General features: G+C 44.2%; 1 protein-coding gene across 1 annotated transcript in view; it reads left to right on the top strand.

Annotated features, from left to right (window-relative positions):
* The window catches only part of FADS6 (fatty acid desaturase 6), a 36,785-nt gene that overhangs the window by 3,906 nt on the left and 13,077 nt on the right, over positions 1-19,802 (top strand). The window contains exons 2-4 of the mRNA XM_033960985.1: positions 2,719-2,885; positions 12,649-12,829; positions 14,658-14,845. Coding sequence (XP_033816876.1) covers positions 2,719-2,885; positions 12,649-12,829; positions 14,658-14,845 — 536 coding nt within the window. The remainder of the gene's footprint in view (positions 1-2,718; positions 2,886-12,648; positions 12,830-14,657; positions 14,846-19,802) is intronic.

Below are 19,802 nucleotides of genomic sequence, written 5' to 3'. Positions count from 1 at the left end.
AATGAGTGCCCGTCCCAGGATGCTCTTTATAGAATACCATTCTGTGCTGATTTTGGGGGGCATCGAATTCCAAGCGCCATTTACTGAATCTAGATTGCATTACATTACTGATTTCTATTCCGCCTCAACCTTGCAGTTCTGGGCGGATTACAAAAGAGACAACTGGACATTTCCAGGATAATTACAGAGAGAATTCTGGTCATTTCCAGGAGAAGTTACAAGAATAATGGAGCTGTATATTTCAAGAGCTACAAGATGCTGTACAAATAGGAAATAGTGCAGATCCAGTATATATACCGTTAGGGAAGCAGTTGACATGCTTGAGGCTAAAGAGAAGGGAACTGGTGAAGGGGGAGGAGAGGGGAGATTCTTTCTCTATGGTTCACAGCACTGAGCCTCTGATCATGGCTCAATCATCTTCTATGATCTTGGGAGTTTTTTTTTTAATTAAAATGTTTTAATATTACAAAAATCATAAGAATGCACATAGGTAATATAAAAAAAAGAAAAAAATCTTACATAAAGAGTGTCTGGTCCACATCTGGGGAAGACCAGATTAGCACTAGTACAAAGAAATATAAAGAGAAATCTATTTTAATAATAAGGCATTGAAATTTTATCCCGTATTGACCTGATTTGTCTCAAAAGCAACCTAGGTTGTCTTAACTATGTTATCACACAAAAAATTCTCAAGATGGCTAGGTTCCAAAAACAGGTAAGAATGATCCTCATACGAGGGGGTGCTGGAAAGAGTGTTATCTTATTTCGTTAAGTGCCAATTTGCAAAAGAAAATTCCACGTTTTGACATTGTTTCATTCAGATCATTGCTTGAACTATATCCATGTCATTCTCTTCTTGGTTGGATTGAGAACTTTTCAGCATTCCCTCATAATGTGAAAACGTTCCGTTTCTGGTAACCAAAGCTGAGATTGTGATGTCATGATGCCTCATTCTACCAATAAAAGCCAACCTCATCAGTGATGTCACAATGGCTTGATTGTCCTATACTTGGCTCACTTTTATTGCATACGAGGGAGTGCTGAAAAGTCATCAGCCCAACCAACCAACTCCCTAAATTCTGAGCGCCATTTTGCCACTGGAGCTGAAAAGTGTTACCTTATTTCATTAAGTGCCAATTTGCAGAAATGAAATTCTATGTTTATAACATTGTTTCACAACCATATCCATGTCAGGATTCACTTTAAACGTGCATGTATTACTTTTAAAATTTTATATGGTATCAAGTTTCAAGTTTATTAGCATTTGATGAATCGCTTATACAATATTTCTAAGCGATGTAGAAGTTAAAAACCGCCAGGTGGTGGTCTCACATATATATTATACAAATTAATCGTAAAACAAACAATTGACATTTAAACAGTGGGGATAGAGACAAATATGAATATGTAGGAAAGGGGGGAAAAGTTACAATCTCTTTATCTGTTGAAATTAACATAAAAGGAAAAACACAATAGGGGATGAAGGGGATTGGATAATATGATAGTCTTTACTAAATGTAAAGGGATTGATATGAGACGTGCTATGTATCAAAGGCGTCTTGAAACAAAAAGGTTTTTAAAATTTTCTTAAAAGATAGAAGGTCTTTTTCAATTCTGATATAGTTTGGTATGGAGTTCCATAGTGTAGGGGCCATAACGGAAAATATATAATTTCTTCTTGTGCCGATAATTTTCAATGAGGGAATTGATAAAAGGTTTGAAGAGGATGAACGCAATGAACGTGAGGTGTTGTATGGAATAATCATTTTTGATATGAACTGATAAGAATTGTATCTTCATCCCTCTTGTCTCTTTATTATGGAATGCTTATAGATTCTCCTATGCAAGAGGCACCCAACAATTCAAACTCTCCCTTCCTTCAGTGAAAGGAATCAAAGGAGTCAAGAATTTCAGTCAATCCTTGGTTTTCAAATTTTCTCAAATATGGAACAAATCTCCTCTTATTTTAAGGGGTCCTGGTCCCTTTTCAACTTTTTCGTAAATCTTTAAAAACTACTTTATTTGCCAAACACTTTGGAACCCAGTCATATTAATATTTTCCGATTGATACTTTTTAAGTATTTTTTTAGTTACTGTTAACCGAGTCGAGCTCCTTTCTGGCTGAAGAGATGGTATACAAAGCTAAGTTTTAGTTTACTTTAGTCATTCGGTTCGTAGACAACCCCGCGAAAGACAAAGGCACGCGCCGACAACTGAGCGCAAGACGGAGGCGCGCGCCAAAGAAAATTACAGTTTTTAGGGGCTCCGACGGGGGTTTTTGTTGGGGAGCCCTCCCAGTTTACTTAATAGAGATCGCGCCGGCGTTGGGGAGGGTTTGGGGGGTTGTAACCCTCCCCATTTTACTGTAAACTGAACTTTTTCCCTAAAAACAGGGAAAAAGTGAAGTTTTCAGTAAAATGTGGGGGGTTACAACCCCCCAAACCCCCCACAACGCCCCCACAACGCCCCCACAATGCGGCGCAATCTCTATTAAGTAAAGTGGGGGGGGTTCCCCCCCCCCCCGTTGGAGCCCTAAAAACAGTAATTTTCTGCTGCGCTCAATTGTCTGCGCGTGCCTTTGTCCCGGCGCGTTTTTGACCTGACACCAATCATTCTCTTCTTGGTTGGGCTGAGAACTTTTCAACAGATGCAAAGAAATATTATCCATGAAGATGAACAAACTCAAAGTGCCTGCCACGGCTTTTCTTTCCTTTGCAGGGTTCTTCTTGCTGCAGTCAGACAACCTCCTACTCTTCTGTTTTGGGATTTTCATCCAGGGGGTTGCTCACAGTGCCATTACAGTGAAAGGAAGTCACATGGCTAGTCACCATGCCCTGACGGAGTCCCGATTCTGGAGCAGGATCTGGGCTGTTTTCTTCATGGAGGTACGCGATAGGAGTTCCATACGTGTGCAAGTACCTATGGGGTGTATATGGAGTCTGAAGCTTGCACGCATAGAACAGAATCATAGTTTAAATAGAACAAGTGTCAGTGTGAATCAGTCCTACTGCGATATGTGCCATGAACACAAACACTTTGGATTCTGACCATATCCCAAAATTTATAATTGAAGACCTGCAACTCTTCTCAATAATGACAGGTTATGGCAGGGCATAGTGTTACCAGGACAAGTCTCTCCTATAACGAAGCCAAAGCGAGACGCAGATACCTTTGAGAACTATAAAGATGAGTTGGAGTGTTCAAAGTCTTGGTGCAAATTCCATAACAGCCTTGAATGGTCCAATCCTCTGACAGGCAATGTGACCCCCTGCCATGCAGAAGAACCTGGGTTCCATTCCTGGCTCATGTTTTCTGCTCCCTGGGTCTGACATGGCTGGGGATGATGCAGAAACCTTGTTCACTCCATTCAGATGTAAAGTCATATTGTTGCGCGGTGGTGTTACATTCTGGTTGGATTAAGGGTAATGATTACAGAATTCCAGGAGACGCCTTAGTGGTTGATGTGATGAATCCTGCTGTAATGAGTGAACTGAAATGTATGTGTGGGGAGTGGGTGGGGGGGGGGGGAAGGAAGGGAGGTTGATGCAGACAGAAAATAGATGAAAATTCTATGATACTAAAGCCCAATCCCACTTCTAAATGAAATGGAAACTCAAAGGAAAGGGGTGTTCATTTGAAACATATCCTATTTATACGGATTGGTCTGAGGTAGAAAATGGCATGGGCAAATTTGCCCCCGTCTCCGCAGGAACTCAATTTCCCCATCTCGTCCCCGCGAGTTTTGTCGCTGGCCCTGCCCCTTTCCTGTAAGCTCTGCCTTAACCGCACAAGCATCGAACACTTATGATTTTAAAGGGTTTGAGACTTGCGCAGATGAGGACGGAGCTTAGGCATTGGTTGAATGAGGCATTATGACATCGCAATTTGAGCTCTGGAATGTTGCTACTTATGATTTTAAAGTGTTTGAGGCTTGTGCAGATGAGGTCGGAGCTTAGGCATTGGTGGAATGAGGCATTATGACATCACAATCTGAGCTCTAGAATGTTGCTACTCATGGTTTTAAAGTGTTTGAGGCTTGCGCGGATGAGGACAGAGCTTAGGCGTTGGAGGAATGAGGCATTATGACATCACAATCTGAGCTCTAGAATGTTGCTACTGTACTTATGATTGTAAAGGGTTTGAGGCTTGCGCAGATGAGGACGGAGCTTAGGCATTGTTGGAATGAGGCATTATGACATCACAGTCTGAGCTCTAGAATGTTTCTACTTATGATTCTAAAGTGTTTGAGGCTTGTGCAGATGAGGACGGAGCTTGCAGGAACAGCGCAGGGATGGGAAAATAACTTGCGGGGATGTAACGGGAAAATGAGTTCCCGCGGGGATGGAGAAAAAATTGTCTCCGTGTCATTCTGTAGTCTGAGGCTGTTTTTCTTGGAATGTCTTTTAGGGATGGACAGCCAGAAAATGTTCATTTCATATCATTTCCTGTGCTTTTTCTGGGAATATCTGTTTTATTCGTTTTCTCTTGGACATATTTTCATCACAGGAGCAAAGCCATGGAGTGTACATTCTCTTGGAAGAGAGGACACTGTGCAAACCCACCTCTCTCCTCCTGCCATTCCCTATTTCTGTAAATAACACTCATCCTCCATGTCTTGTCAGCTTGCAACCTCTAAGCAATCTTTGACTCCTCTCTTTCCTTCTCTGCACAGATCCAGCAAACCGCTAAAACCTGTCACTCCCTGCTCTATAATACAGTGGTGCCTCACACAACGAACTTAATTGGTTCCAGGAGCAAGTTTGTTATGCGAAAAGTTCGTTATGTGAAACGCGTTTTCCCATAACAATACATGTTAAAAAAAATAATTCGTTCTGTAGCATAAAATATGCTAAGATGACATAAAAAAAGATAAATTTTTGGTTATTATTTTTATTTAGATACATCTAAAAACATAATTGTTTTTTAAAACAACACACATTTTTTAAATTTAAAGACAGACTAAGTAGAGTCTAATTTTACAGTGAGAGAGGGCAGAGTCTCAGCGGCAAAAACTGGGACTTAACTGTTCATTTTTTTTTTCTAGCATCGGGGAAGCGGCGAGAGTAGCTCCGCCCCCCCCCCCAACGCATCAGCAGTAGGCGCCGGGCCCCTGCGAGCCGACGGTCCGCCACTGCACAGGGAGCCAGGTGGAGAGAAGGCAGTTAAGCGCAGTGCCTGCGCGGAAGGATGCAGCTCGGGCGACTTCGTTGTGTGAAACGAAGTTCGTTGTAGGAAGCAAGGCATGAAGTTCGTTGTGCGCAGCGTTCGCTGTGCGAGGCGTTCGTTATGCGAGGCACCACTGGTATTACCAAAATCCAACCTCTCCGAGCTCACTGCCAAAACCCTTATCTACACTCTCATCACCACCGCTCAACCATCTCTCTCCCCTTCAGTCTGTTCAAAATGCTGCTGCATGACTCGTATTCCACGAGAACCTCCACACTCACATCACCCCTCTCCTCATGTTACTTCATTGGCTTCCCATCCATTGATGAATACAGTCCAAACACCTCTTACTGACTTACAAGTGCATTCACTCTGTAGCTCCTCAATATCTCTCCTCACTTATCTCCCCCTATGCTCCCCCCCCGCCCACCCCGCATGAACTCCGCTCATCAGGTAAGTTCCTCCTATCTGTACCCTCCTCCTTCATCGCCAACTCCAGACTCCGTCCCTTTTTTCATGCAGCACCGTATGCCTGGAACAGAATCAATACATCATGCTCCGTCTCTAGCAGTATTCAAATCCAAGCAAAAAGCCCTCTTCTTTGAAGCTCCTTTCAGCTCTTAACTTCCACTCACCGTCAGATACCTATCCCCCATTGTATCATTCCTTCTGCTAGAAACTTCCCAACCCCGAGATGTCCTGTCTGTCTATCCAGATTGTAAGCTCTTTGGAGCAGGGACTGTTGATTGAATGTTAAATGTACAGTGCTGCATATACCTTTCAGCGCTATAGAAATGATAAATAGTAGTAGCATGTACAGTGCAAGCAGTCACAATGATTTGTGCATGCACAAAGGGTGCCCCCTTTGCAAATAATATACACTTTCTTGAAAAAGCATACATTATAGCCAATGACAAACATTAAGGATTGAATTTTAGATAGTGCACCTAAAAAATCCGTGCTATAAAGGTATAAAGTGTGTGGGGAGGGGGAAGTGTGGCACTTCTCCTTGTGACCCTGGGCAAGTCACTTAATCACCCCCATTGCCCCAGGTACATTAGAGAGATTGTGAGCCCACCGGGACAGACAGGGAAAAATGCTTAAGTACCTGAATAAAATCATGTAAACTGTTCTGGGAGAACAGTGTAGAAAATTGAACAAATAAAGAAATATGATGTGGAGTCATGAAATAACATAGTAACATAGTAGATGACGGCAGATAAAGACCCGAATGGTCCATCCAGTCTGCCCAACCTGATTCAATTTAATTTTTTCTTCTTAGCTATTTCTGAGCAAGAATCCAAAGCTTTACCCGGTACTGTGCTTGGGTTCCAACTGCTGAAATCTCTGTTAAGACTTACTCCAGCCCATCTACACCCTCCCAGCCATTGAAGCCCTCCCCTGCCCATCCTCCTCCAAACGGCCATGCACAGACACAGACCATACAAGTCTGCCCAGTAACTGGCCTAGTTCAATCTTTAATATTATTTTCTGATTCTAAATCTTCTGTGTTCATCCCACGCTTCTTTGAACTCAGTCACAGTTTTACTCTCCACCACCTCTCTCGGGAGCGCATTCCAGGCATCCACCACCCTCTCCGTAAAGTAGAATTTCCTAACATTGCCCCTGAATCTACCACCCCTCAACCTCAAATTATGTCCTCTGGTTTTACCATTTTCCTTTCTCTGGAAAAGATTTTGTTCTACGTTAATACCCTTTAAGTATTTGAACGTCTGAATCATATCTCCCCTGTCTCTCCTTTCCTCTAGGGTATACATATTCAGGGCTTCCAGTCTCTCCTCATACGTCTTCTGGCGCAAGCCTCCTATCATTTTTGTCGCCCTCCTCTGGACCGCCTCAAGTCTTCTTACGTCTTTCGCCAGATACGGTCTCCAAAACTGAACACAATACTCCAAGTGGGGCCTCACCAATGACCTGTACAGGGGCATCAACACCTTCTTCCTTCTACTGACTACGCCTCTCTTTATACAGCCCAGAATCCTTCTGGCAGCAGCCACTGCCTTGTCACACTGTTTTTTCGCCTTTAGATCTTCGGACACTATCACCCCAAGGTCCCTCTCCCCGTCCGTGCATATCAGCTTCTCTCCTCCCAGCATATACGGTTCCTTCCTATTATTAATCCCCAAATGCATTACTCTGCATTTCTTTGCATTGAATTTTAGTTGCCAGGCATTAGACCATTCCTCTAACTTTTGCAGATCCTTTTTCATATTTTCCACTCCCTCTTCGGTGTCTACTCTGTTACAAATCTTGGTATCATCTGCAAAAAGGCACACTTTTCCTTCTAACCCTTCAGCAATGTCACTTACATACATATTGAACAGGATTGGCCCCAGCACCGAACCCTGAGGGACTCCACTAGTCACCTTTCCTTCCTTCGAGCGACTTCCATTAACCACCACCCTCTGGCGTCTGTCCGACAGTTATTCCACACTTTTCTTGACACTTTAAATTTCAGTGAGGCAAATGCATCTAATAAATGGGCACAAGTATAGGGAAACCAAGCCATTGTGACATCACCGATGAGGTTGGCTCTTAGGCACTGGTGGAATGAGGCATTATGACATCACAATAGGAGGGGCCGCTGATAGGTTCTCAAACCAAGCAAGATAAGAACAGGGAGAGTGTGGTGCAATGGTTAAAGCTACAGTCTTAGCACCTTGAGGTTATGGGTTCAAACCTTCACTGCTCCTTGTGACCCTGGGCACGTCATCCAATCCCTTCCCCCCCCCCCCCCCCTTGCCCCAGGTACATTAGAGATAGATTGTGAACCTGCCAGGACAGACAGGGGAAAATGCTTGAGTAGCTAAATAAATTAATGTAAATCCATTCTTCACTCCCCTGGGAACACAGTATTAAAAAAAAAAACCACACCTACGTGCTATTCTATAAACAGCTCCATTTATAGAAAAGTGGGAACCATGCCTAACTTTGAGCATAACCATTTCCATTGGTGCAAACATGGTGCAAAATTTCATGCCTAAAGTTAGGCATGGAGGCCGCTTATTCTATAATTATGTGCATAACTTTGAGGAACACCCCTGATATCACTGCGTTTTGACACCTCATGTAAATTTTAGGTGCAATAATTTCTATTAAAATCAATTAATGCTAATAATTGCTTTTTAAGAAGCCAATTGTCAGCGCTAATCGTCTCATTATTCAATTAAGTTGTGCGCACTTAAGCCTGGATTCTCTAAATGGCGCCTTGAAAGCGGCTACCAATTGCGTGCCAATCATGCGACAGCCCCGTTTGGACAGTCACACCTCTGGCAAAGGTAGGCACCGGAAACGTAGGCCAGGATTTTCAAGGCCTATATTTCCGGTGCCTACCTTTGACGGGAACCGCACCTCCGGAGGTGACTACCAGCACCTAATGCCACTTCCGACATTAGCCATGCCTTCATTGGCATTAGGCATCTGGAGGCGCCTCTGGAGGCATGATTCCGGGGGGTTTCTTAGGCGTCGGTAGGCACCCTGTAATTTCTCTTAAGTCCATTTTTAAATGGCGTTTTGGATTTAATTTAGACACTGGTAGGGTGCCTACCAGCACAGTTTATTGGATTGGGCATGTGCAAAGTGCCATCTATAGAATTGTGGGGGTTTGCTCAGTTCGTTTTCATTCAAAAATGACATGCAGACAACATGGGATTCACATATTTTTGCAAATAAATGCTGATGCCAAATGTCTTCTACCCTGACCAGTGGCATAACAACGGTGAAAGGCATCCGAAGCAGTGCCGCCCCTCTCCCGCCCTCTTATCCATCCCTCACCTCCATATGCTCCTTCCCTACCCCCTTTTTGCCGCGTGTGGCACTGCTTCCCTTCCCCCATACCTCTGTAATGTTCCTGGCACGAGCAGAAACCCCCCAAGCTGCTGTTGTGCCTGCGTCGGCTCTTCCTCTGATGTCACTTCCTAGGCGCTGATACAAGATGGCCGCCGGGGTGGACCGCCCTCCCCGCCCCCCCTTTTTACTACACCACTGACCTGACAGTCCATGAGCTCCATCCACATGTTGTGAGACTTCAGAAAGGACTGAGCCAGTTCGGTCACCCTGTGCTGTCGAAGCTTCTTCTACACGTACATCAACATAACGTCTCACTGTTATAGTCCACAATTACCTATTCAGCTCAATTCAGATAATGATTTAAAAAACTGGAACACAACAGGAATTACAAGAAAAGCATAATAAGCAAAATTTTCGGAGTTATGACATTTAATACTGTAAAATAAAATCAATATTTGTTCTAGAGATGCTCCTAAAATAAGGCAGTCAACTGATTTTCTGAAGAGCTGGTAATTATTTAACTGTCTCACTGATAAAGAAAGAGAATTCCAAAACCTGATAGGAAAATAATGATGTAGCAAATATTTAAGAAATAATTTCGTACGAACGTAAGGAAGTTCTTCTTCACCCAGAGAGTGGTAGAAAACTGGAACGCTCTTCCAGAGTCTGTCATAGGGGAAAACACCCTCCAGGGATTCAAGACAAAGTTAGACAAGTTCCTGCTGAACAAGAACGGGCGCTGGTAGGGCTAGTCTCAGTTAGGACGCTGAGCGGACTGCTGGGCATGATGGACCACTGGTCTGGTTCACTGTTCTTATGCCAGAAAGCTTAATTTCATCAGATTCCAAAATTGTATCTGTTGTCAGCGGTGGAGAGAGGGAAGGAGGCGCCTGGGGAAATGGTGCCTAGCGACAACAACCCACCACTGCCTCCCCTCCTCCGCATTCCTTCCCTGCCATGCACGACCCCCCCTCCCCCCAGATTACCTTTTCAAATGATCGCCAGCAGCGGGCAACATCTATAACCTCCTGCTCACGCCGGCTTTAGCTGTCTCTCTGACATCACTTCCTGGTCCTGCGACCCAGGAAGTGATGTCAGAGGGAAGGCTGAGGCTGGCGCGAGCAGCAGGTTATTAAAGAGATGCTCACTGCTGGCAATCATTTGACTAGGCTGGTGGGCGGGCAGAGAGGAGGAAAGGTGCCAGCACCCGGGATGGTCCACTTCATGCCTCCCTCACTATACCACTGTTTGTTGTCTCCTGCTGAGAATTGTAAGAGCTCTATCAAGTAAGGTGGTGCAATCCTGTATATAATTTTAAATGTCCTATACAAAGTTTGAATTATACCCCAGCTTTCATTGGGAGCCAGTGCAAATGTACAGTGTTATTTTATCAAGGTCATTATTCTACCTCACTTGATGTTTGCATCAATAACTCTCTGATGCACTGATATCTGTGGCATGAAGCACTGGCCTGCCATACTTGAGTTGACTATAGCATTTTCAGTTCTCCAGGAGATAAAATTCTCTTTAAGCCAAATAGTCAGATATGGACTACAAGGCAGAGAATGACACAGGGTCAAATTTTTCCCCATCCCCGTGCGTTTTGTCGCTGGCCCTGCCCCATTCCTGTAAGCTCTGCTTTAACCACACAAGCCTTGAATACTTATGATTTTAAAGTGATTAAGGCTTGTGCAGATGAGGACGGAGCTTAGGCATTGGTGGAATGAGGCATTATGACATCACAATCTGAGCTCTAGAATGTTGCTACTTAGGATTTGAAAGTGTTTGAGGCTTGTACAGGTGAGGACGGAGCTTAGGCATTGATGGAATGAGGCATTATGACATCACAATCTGAGTTCTAGAATGTTGCTACTTAGGATTCTAAAGTGTTTGAGGCTTATGCAGATGAGGACAGAGTTTGCAAGGGTGTGGCGGGGACAGGAAAAGAACTCGCGGGAACGGGACAGGAAAATGAGTTCCCGTAGGGACGGGGAAAAATTTGTCCCCGTGCCATTCTCTACTACGAGGTACCTGAGGAGGGATTTGATCATTTGAATTCTCTTGATGGTTTAGATTTATCAAAATTTCTGGAACCCTCTTAGAATAAAATTGTTAAAAAAGCAACTTTGTTTGCTACTTTACGCCAGTGTCTCCCAAATTTTGTGAGCTGCGGCACACTAAACCGGTGGCCGAGGCTCGAGGGCACCCGGAAGTGCGCAGATATTGGAGTGACGTCATCGTGTCAACATCTGCGCATGCGCCGAGACCCTCCAGATGGGACCCTGAGCCGCCAGAGGGGGTGAGGGTGCTGCAAATTAAGGCGTGCAGAGAGGAGAGGCGCTGGCGGTGGCTGACTGCCTACAGGATGTGCCTCTCGCCCCCCCTTACTATGCCACTAGGTAAACTTCAAAGATCACAATGTTTACTGATCATACTTACTAAAGAACATGGAGAGAGGCAGCCTTCACACCCCTAGCCAAGCCCCTTATTAATGGCATTGTAGTTATGACACTCACCTTAAACCTTTGTCATTATACCGATTGCAACTACCTTTGCTCCAATGCATAGTACTGAAATGCTATTGCTGTTATACCTAGTACTGTGGTCAGGGCCGGATTTAGATGAAAAGAGGCCCTAGGCTATTCCACTTATGAGGCCCTTTCACCTCCCATTTTTAAGTTTGTAAATTACATGAGAGATAATAAAATACATCATTATTGTGATATATATCAATATGTTAAATGAAACATGTTGTTATTGGTACTAACCTTTATAAAAAATGTGACACGGATAATAAATAAAAAAAAGTCGAGAACACTTATTTGGACATTTATTCTCAGCACCATATACAGTACTTGTAACAATAACTAATCAAACATAACACACAACATTTCCCCTTCCTATGTCCATAGTGCCCCCAGTGCGTCCTTCCTCAACTCACCCCCCCTCTGATGCCCGCCTGCCTCCCATCCCCCTTCCATTGAACACCCCCCCACCCATGTCATCCTGCCTGCTTGCCTTCCATTAAACCCCCCCACCCCTTTCCGATGCCAGCCTGCCTGCCTTCCATCCCCCTTCCACTGAAACCCCCCACCCCACCCTACCCCCCCCCCGATGCCAATCTGGGCCTCCCTGTCCTGATGGATCCACGTTTTGCCTCTCTCTCCGCGGGGCTGGGCTCTGCCCAGCTGTTTCCGGACTGATGTCTTTCCCTCCCCGATCCTCTTCCCAGGGCGAGAAAAAGAAAGGGAGAAGCCGAGTCGGCGCCCCGTTGCAGCCGGAGCCGGTTCTGATCCCGAAGCGTAGAATTTCTCCTTATTTTCAGTTCAGTGTTTTAGTGTTCACTGTTTTTAGAATAGTGTCATTTTAATTTTGCTAACAATTTGAATGTAGGCCCCTCTTGATCTTGAGGCCCTAGGCTAAAGCCTAGTTAGCCTATAGGAAAATCCGGCCCTGACTGTGGTATTGTTTTGCTGGAGTCTATTTTCAGCATTTTCTGTTCCCAACAATCTATCGAATGGTTCTGAGAGTCTAGTAAAATCAGCAGATCTCTAGCACACTTCCTGAAAAATGATCACCTCAGCTTACAAAGCCTTTTTCAGAAATACAATATGTATGACTCAGGGCTGTGCTGCTTGTTATAGTGTTAACGTTGCCGTTTTCCTGTTCCAGATCTGTGGGTCTTTCCCTGCACACGAAGGCGTGCGCAGTCACGTGAAATTGCATCATGCGTATACAAATGTCATCGGTCTAGGTGATTCCAGTGTCTGGAAGATTCCTGCCCTCAGTCGATATATCTATCTCTTTCTTGCACCATTGGCACTGCCCATTTTAACCCCTCTGATGGCATTAGGTAATTTTGCTTATTTTGTTTTGTTTCTGGTAAGGATGTTTTTTTTAATTCTTTCTGACCCAACAGAATATTGGAAAGAAATGATACATAAAGGGTTGAGAGCATCTTTCTCTATGCCTGTGGGCACAATAACTCTTCAAAATTCTAATGGAAAGTGTGTGTAAGTCTGAAAACAGGCTAGTTCAGACCAGGAGTTTCAGAAAAATAAATCTTCACCCCCCCCCCCCCCCCCCAGTATAATGGTCCAGTGCATTTATATGGGTGAAATAATTCCAGCTGCTGCAAATTGAAACTTTGATACCCTGAAACACATCAGTTAGGGCAGTGGTTCCCAACCCTGTCCTGGAGGACCACCAGGCCAATTGGGTTTTCAGGCTAGCCCTAATGAATATGCATGAGAGAGATTTGCATATAATGGAAATAACAGATATGCAAATCTGTTCCATGCATATTCATATTCGGGCGATCCTGAAAACCCGATTGGCCTGGTGGTTCTCTAGGACAGTGTTGGGAACCACTGAGTTAGAGAATTGCTCCTTTCAAGCTACCTCTTTCTTCTTACCTCTTTCCTGGACACACACGCACTAAGCATAAACGGACTGGAAAACCCCCCAATGAGGCACGCTCCACATTTTTTCTCTCAAGCCTCACTTCCAAACTCCTCTCCCTGCTGGGCTAAATAAGGCGTGTATTTTGATATTTTGTAGTCAATTGTACAGTGAAATCTAGTGACTAGCCAGGGGTAGGCAATTCTGCTCCTCAAGAGCCAAAGGCAGTTCAGGTTTTCAGGATATCCACAATGAACATGTATGAGATGGATTTGCATGCCACTGCCTCCTTGAGATGCAAATCTGTCTCGTGCATATTTATTGTGGATATCCTGAAAACCTGACCAGCCTGCGGCTCTCGAGGACCGGAATTGCCTACCCCTGGACTAGACTGATCAGCATCTTAAGGGTTGATATGTTTGCTACCACCTTGTGACTTGTTGGCTACTGGTGGGAAACCTGTTACCTTGGGACAGTGGTGTCCTTTGACATCTGTTGACCGTGACATCTACAGATCGGTAAACTCAGCGGCGTAGCGAGGGTGAGGTGCCCGGGGCGCCCCCTCCCCCATCCTCTTCTCTGTCCCCTCCACCCCTCCTGCTGTCGTGCCTACGAGGGCTCTCCCTCTGATGTCACTTCCTAAGCAAGGGTCCAGGAAGTGACGTCAAAAGAACAGCCAATGCAGATGTGATAGCAGGTTGGGGGTTGCTGCTCGCGCCAGGAACGTTACAGAGGTACAGGGGAAGGGAAGCAGCGTGAACAAGGCAGGAGAGGGTGGGGAAGGCCACCGCCCTGGGCACAGTAGTGGGGGGGGGGGGGGGGAGAGGAGGACGGGTGCCACGCTCCTACCAAGATGGCACACGGGGTGGATCCCCTCCTTTACTATGCCACTGGATATAGCTTCATGCATTTTATTTTATTTTTTCATTTTATTATTGTTTGAACACCACTCCATTCAAGTCATCCAATCTATCTCCCCTTCAAGTCAAAGACACACCCAGAGACAACATAGCAGAGGGGTTGGGAAAAAAATTCCATGACCCATGCTCTGCATGCTTTTTTGTCACTTGTAGTTTAGCGCTGACAAACTCCGGGATTCGTACTTGTCAGCAAGAAAGAGTCTCTCTAATAACACCCCTTCTCTGCTTTTGTGATCTGCCCTTCATATTTTCTATCCTACCTTGCTCTCCGATTGCTCGTCTTGGTGGCCGACCGTCCCTCAATCTGTTCTGATGTGCTGATTTTCATTGCCATTACATTGTCCTCTCTTCTGCTCGTAGGGTTCCTGAAGAATGTGGACTTTATAAGGGCGGTTCGAAGCCTCTGCTTTATTTGCCTGGGTCTCTGTAGTCATTGCTGGCTCCTTCTAGAGGTCTCGGGATTCCAGACAGCAGGATCAGCTCTCTTCTTCATGTTCCTCATCCGAGCTATCCTTGCCATCCCATTTATCCATGTCAACATCTTCCAGGTATATCAATCAGAGCCTACATTGAATTAGGCCCATAGATGCTCTAATATTTCTACGTTATCGTCCCATATATTTACTTTGGTTTTTAAGCCTCTATAGGCAATATCAAGGTACCTTTTTATTGGATTAAGCTCATAGGTTTCAGGTTTTATAACCCTCCCCCCCTTTATCAAGCTACACTAGAGGTTTTTAGCATAGGCTGGCAAGGTAAGTTCTCTGACGCTCCTAGGAATTCTGTGAACGTCAGAGCATTTATGATATACATAATATATTATTTATTTATATATTTATATTGATGATTACACAAAACATAACAACAAGAGAAATAACAAGAATACAAGTGTGGTCATCATTATTATAGTTACACATGAACCCCCCCCCCCTCTCAAGCATTCATCTTGTACAGTCAGTGTGGTTCCAAAACTAGAATGAACAACAAAAGTCCAACAGGACAAAAAACCACGGGTTCAAAATCAACAAAAAGCAGTGGGAACAGACAATGAACACTCCACAAAAAAAAAATGAAGAATGTAAAAACAGACTTGTTTTTCCGAAAAAGGGACAAACATCAACTGTGGACCAGACACAGTACTGTGTTTCGGTGAATCAAAACACCTGCATCAGGGGTCACTGTAGTGTTGTAATACACCGGTGAACAAGTCCTTTGTTAATACACGGCTGGGTCAAAACTAGAACATCCCCATAAGGCAACAAATGAAAAAGACAATATGGCTGAGAGCAAGCCGTAAGGAGTAGAGAATGACATGGTGACAAAATTCATCACCATCCCTGACCCTGCAGATAACCGCGGTAAACCATCTTCATGTCATTCTTTAAGGAGAGAGGAAGAATCAGAGTTTGAAGGGCCACAACCACTGACCCGAAAGCTTTGCTTTGAAGAATGCTGGTGTAGAAGGACTGAGGTTGAAACAGACACTACAGAATGACAGTCTCTGGTATCCAGAGCAGATATTGTGATGTCATAATGCCTCATTCCACCAGTGTCTAAGAGCCAATCACATCAGTGATGTCACAATGGCTTCATTATCCTTGGCTCACATAAGAATGAGAGTATGAATGGCCACAACCACTGACCCGCAAGCTTTGCTATGAAGAATGCTGGTGTAGAAGGACCGAGGTTGAAACAGACACTACAGAATGACAGTCTCTGGTATCCAGAGCAGATATTGTGATGTCATAATGCCTCATTCCACCAGTGTCTAACAGCCAATCACATCAGCGATGTCACAATGGCTTCATTATCCTTGGCTCACATAAGAATGAGAGTATGAATGGCCACAACCACTGACCCGCAAGCTTTGCTTTGAAGAATGCTGGTGTAGAAGGACCGAGGTTGAAATAGACACTAGAAAATGACATGGGATTATTTCCCGCGGTTATCCGCGGGGACGGGAATGGTGATGAATTTTGTCACCGTGTCATTCTCTAGGCAGGAGTCAAAAGTAAGAAAATTGCTCTGACCCCCCCCCCCCCAAGGGCAGCAAAGAAATACTAATAACCAACGTTTACCCCTAGTGCAAAAAGGACCACAAGAGAGCCAAGATCAAATCTTCCCATAACCTCCCCCCAAAACCAACCCAATCTCTTCACCCCAGATATACTGTAATAGGGTAGGACCACTGCCTGACTGCTAAAGGAACAGCGCCAGAGATCTTGACTCTTATAACCTCCAGGCCTTCTCCCCCCCCTCCCCCGCAAAGCTTCCTCAGGAGGGGATATAACATTGAACAGCCTTAGTATGGTAGAAACTGCCAAACCATTGCCTTTTGGCTGTATAATGTGCCATCCTCTTCTGAGAAAGCTTTGCAAAACTAGAGTCGAGGGGCAGGGGTGTAGCGTGTGTGAGAGGTGCCTGGGGCAGTGGCGCCCTTCCCCCACCCTCCTGCTTCTTCCCGACCCCCCTACAGCGCGTGCACCTCTTCCCTTCCCTCATACCCCTTAAATTTTCCCAGCCCGAGCAGCATTACGAACCTGTGTCGGCTCTCACTCTGACATCAATTCCTAAGCACGGGATCTGGAAGTGACATGAGAGAGAGCCAACACCGACGCAGGCAGCACGTTCGCGATACTGCTCATGCCAGGAAAATTAAAAGGGTACAAGCACAGGGAAGGGGGCCACACACACACGAAAGGGGTAGGAAGGAACGGGGGTTCAGAGAGGAAGACAGGCGCCTCACCCTACCAGGACAGCGCACAGGGTGGACTGCCCCCCCCTGCCCCTTATTACACCACTGTTGAGGGGGGGTGGAATTTCACAATGAAGTAGCGAAGGATGTCTCTCAAACTTTCTCGAGCCGGGGTACAGTAAAGGTAGTGGCCACAGCCTAAGGAACTCAGAAGTTCGCGAACGTCGCCGTGATGACATCGCGCATATGCATGACATCATCACATTGGCGTACGCACATGTGCAGAGGCCCTCCAGATGGGCCTTGAGATGCCAGTAGGGGATGCCAGCAGGGAAGAGGGCCGGAGAGAAGGAGAGGCACTAGCGCCAGCTGATTGCCTACAACAGTGTTTCTCAACTACTGTACAAGCTAAGTACCCCCTAAGTCTAACAAATATCAACTGAGAACCCCAACCACAGATCTCCCTAGGCCCACCCAAGCTCTGTTCCAGATCCCATCCCCTTTACTAATCGTAATGCAATATTTTCCATTTATTTTTCATATACACACAATATACACAGTAGATATAAATTCTCAAAACTGACACATTTCAATCACTATATTGAAAATAAAATCATTTTACCTACCGGCGATCCTCTGCAGGCTGCTGTAATTAGCTTTAAAGGAGAGACTGGGAAGCCAGGGGGGAAGCCAGAGGACGCTAGAAAGAAGGGGGAAACATGCAGACTTTCGGCGAATCGGGCAGCGCTGTACCGCATAGGGAAGTCAAGTTTCAAGTTTATTAAAAGTTTGTTGTACACGCAATATCAAATACTTCAGTGTGTATGACAATTTAAAATTAGGAGACAAAAATAAAATAATTTGTACACATAAACAGATTACAAAACCTTCAAGAAAGAAATTAAAACCATACTCTTCAAAAAACACGTTAAACCTATCCAGCACAAAAATCCTAACCCAACATCCAACACTCTATAAACCCTTAGTACTCTCTAATTTTTCTAGTTAACAAACATTATCTAAAACCCATAATTCTCCCTTAAAATTTTATCTCATCGTTTAATCTATTACTTCAAGTTGAAATGTAATTCTTGTTTTAGTTTGGATGTAATCCGCCTTGAACCGCAAGGTAATGGCGGAATAGAAATCACTAATGTAATGTAATGTAAGGTAATAAACATACAATGATGTACACAAGTAATTAGCGATACAAAAGGGAAGAGGGGTGAACTACAATCTTTGAGGAAAGTAAAAGTACATTTAAGGAAAAAACAACTTCAGGAAGGTGATGAAGAATGTTTTATAAATATGGCTAAGCCTAAAAAGAGGATAGGGGAGGCTGTGACCTATACATAAGGTCTGGTTAAAATTAGGTATTTGAGCCTGGGATTAATGATAGATGAATTATCCTATCTATGACTCAAATGCGTCTTTGTACAGGTAGCATTTTAATGAGCTTTTAAATTTTTCTAATGAGGTTTCGCCACATAGATAGATTGGTAAGTTGTCCCAAAGCTGGGGTGTTATGACTGAAAAAAATTGTAGATCTTCTGGTACCTATTATTTTTAGAGAAGGGATAGTCAGCAAATGCTGTTCCGTTGATCTAAGTGTCCTGGCCGGAGAATATGGTATCAAAAAACGATCTAGAAATATTGGTGCCCCTGTACTGTGCCAGAGCACAGTACAGGGGTTCAAGGAAGGTTTAGATAGGTTCCTAAAGGATAAGGGGATTGAGGGGTACAGATAGAAGCAGAGTAGGTTATAGAAATGGTGAGGAACCACTTCACAGGTCATAGACCTGATGGGCCGCCGCAGGAGCGGAACGTTGGGCATGATGGACCTCTGGTCTGACCCAGTGGAGGCAACTTCTTATGTTCTTCCTCCTCAGTGTGCCTTGGCACACTTGGAATCTCAGGAGGCACACTAGTGTGCCCCGGCACACAGTTTGAGGTTCACCATCATATAAAGATTGAGAGTCACCATCATATAAAGATAAGTGAGCATATAGATGGAGTTTTTCAAGTTATAATTTTGGGCGGGTAGGAACCATGAGGGCGTCATGATTTTTTTGTTGTTGTTGTTAAATCATGTTTATTAGAGAGTCAACAAGAGAAACAAGCAGAACACAGGATAAAAATAGGCAAACAATGGCAGTCAGAGGAAAAGAACAACAGGCATCACCAAGAAAACATAATACATCATGATACTGCAGGACTGCCCAAAAAGCAAAGACAGCCTATCTCTCGCATTGGCTCCGCATAGTGGTTGTGGGTCTGAGCGCATTTATATATATAAAAAAATTGGGGGGGAGGGGTTGATTATTGAATCTTGTGATTCAGGTGGATTGGATAAATACTAGACAACCTAGAAGCAATGCATTGCAATAATCAAAATCGCGCATCACGATCGCCTGGATCACTGTTCTGTAATTTTTCTATGATAACATATCTTCATTTATGTTGATGGCGGTCAGATTCTGACTACAAGACAGATGAAATATTGAGATATTAAGCACAATTCTGTTCTATCCTTTCAGACCCCAAATTCAAAGAATTATTTTTTAAAAATTTTTTTTATGTTAGACCATTTTATTGAAGGAATATACAACAATATGATACAAAAAGATATTCTTTACAATAAAATTCACAATAAAACATTTGCATAAACATTTTTTCATTCCTCCAAAATATATTTTAATATATCTAAACCACTTTTCCCCTATATCCCCCCTCCCCACTCCATACATATATATTAAAATCATTCCAATTTCCCTCCCTATCCCAGAATGAAAGGCGACACAAAACACCAA

Source organism: Geotrypetes seraphini, chromosome 10 (assembly GCF_902459505.1).
Source record: "Geotrypetes seraphini chromosome 10, aGeoSer1.1, whole genome shotgun sequence".
Taxonomy (NCBI): domain Eukaryota; kingdom Metazoa; phylum Chordata; class Amphibia; order Gymnophiona; family Dermophiidae; genus Geotrypetes; species Geotrypetes seraphini.
This window is presented reverse-complemented; position numbering and strand designations above follow the sequence as displayed.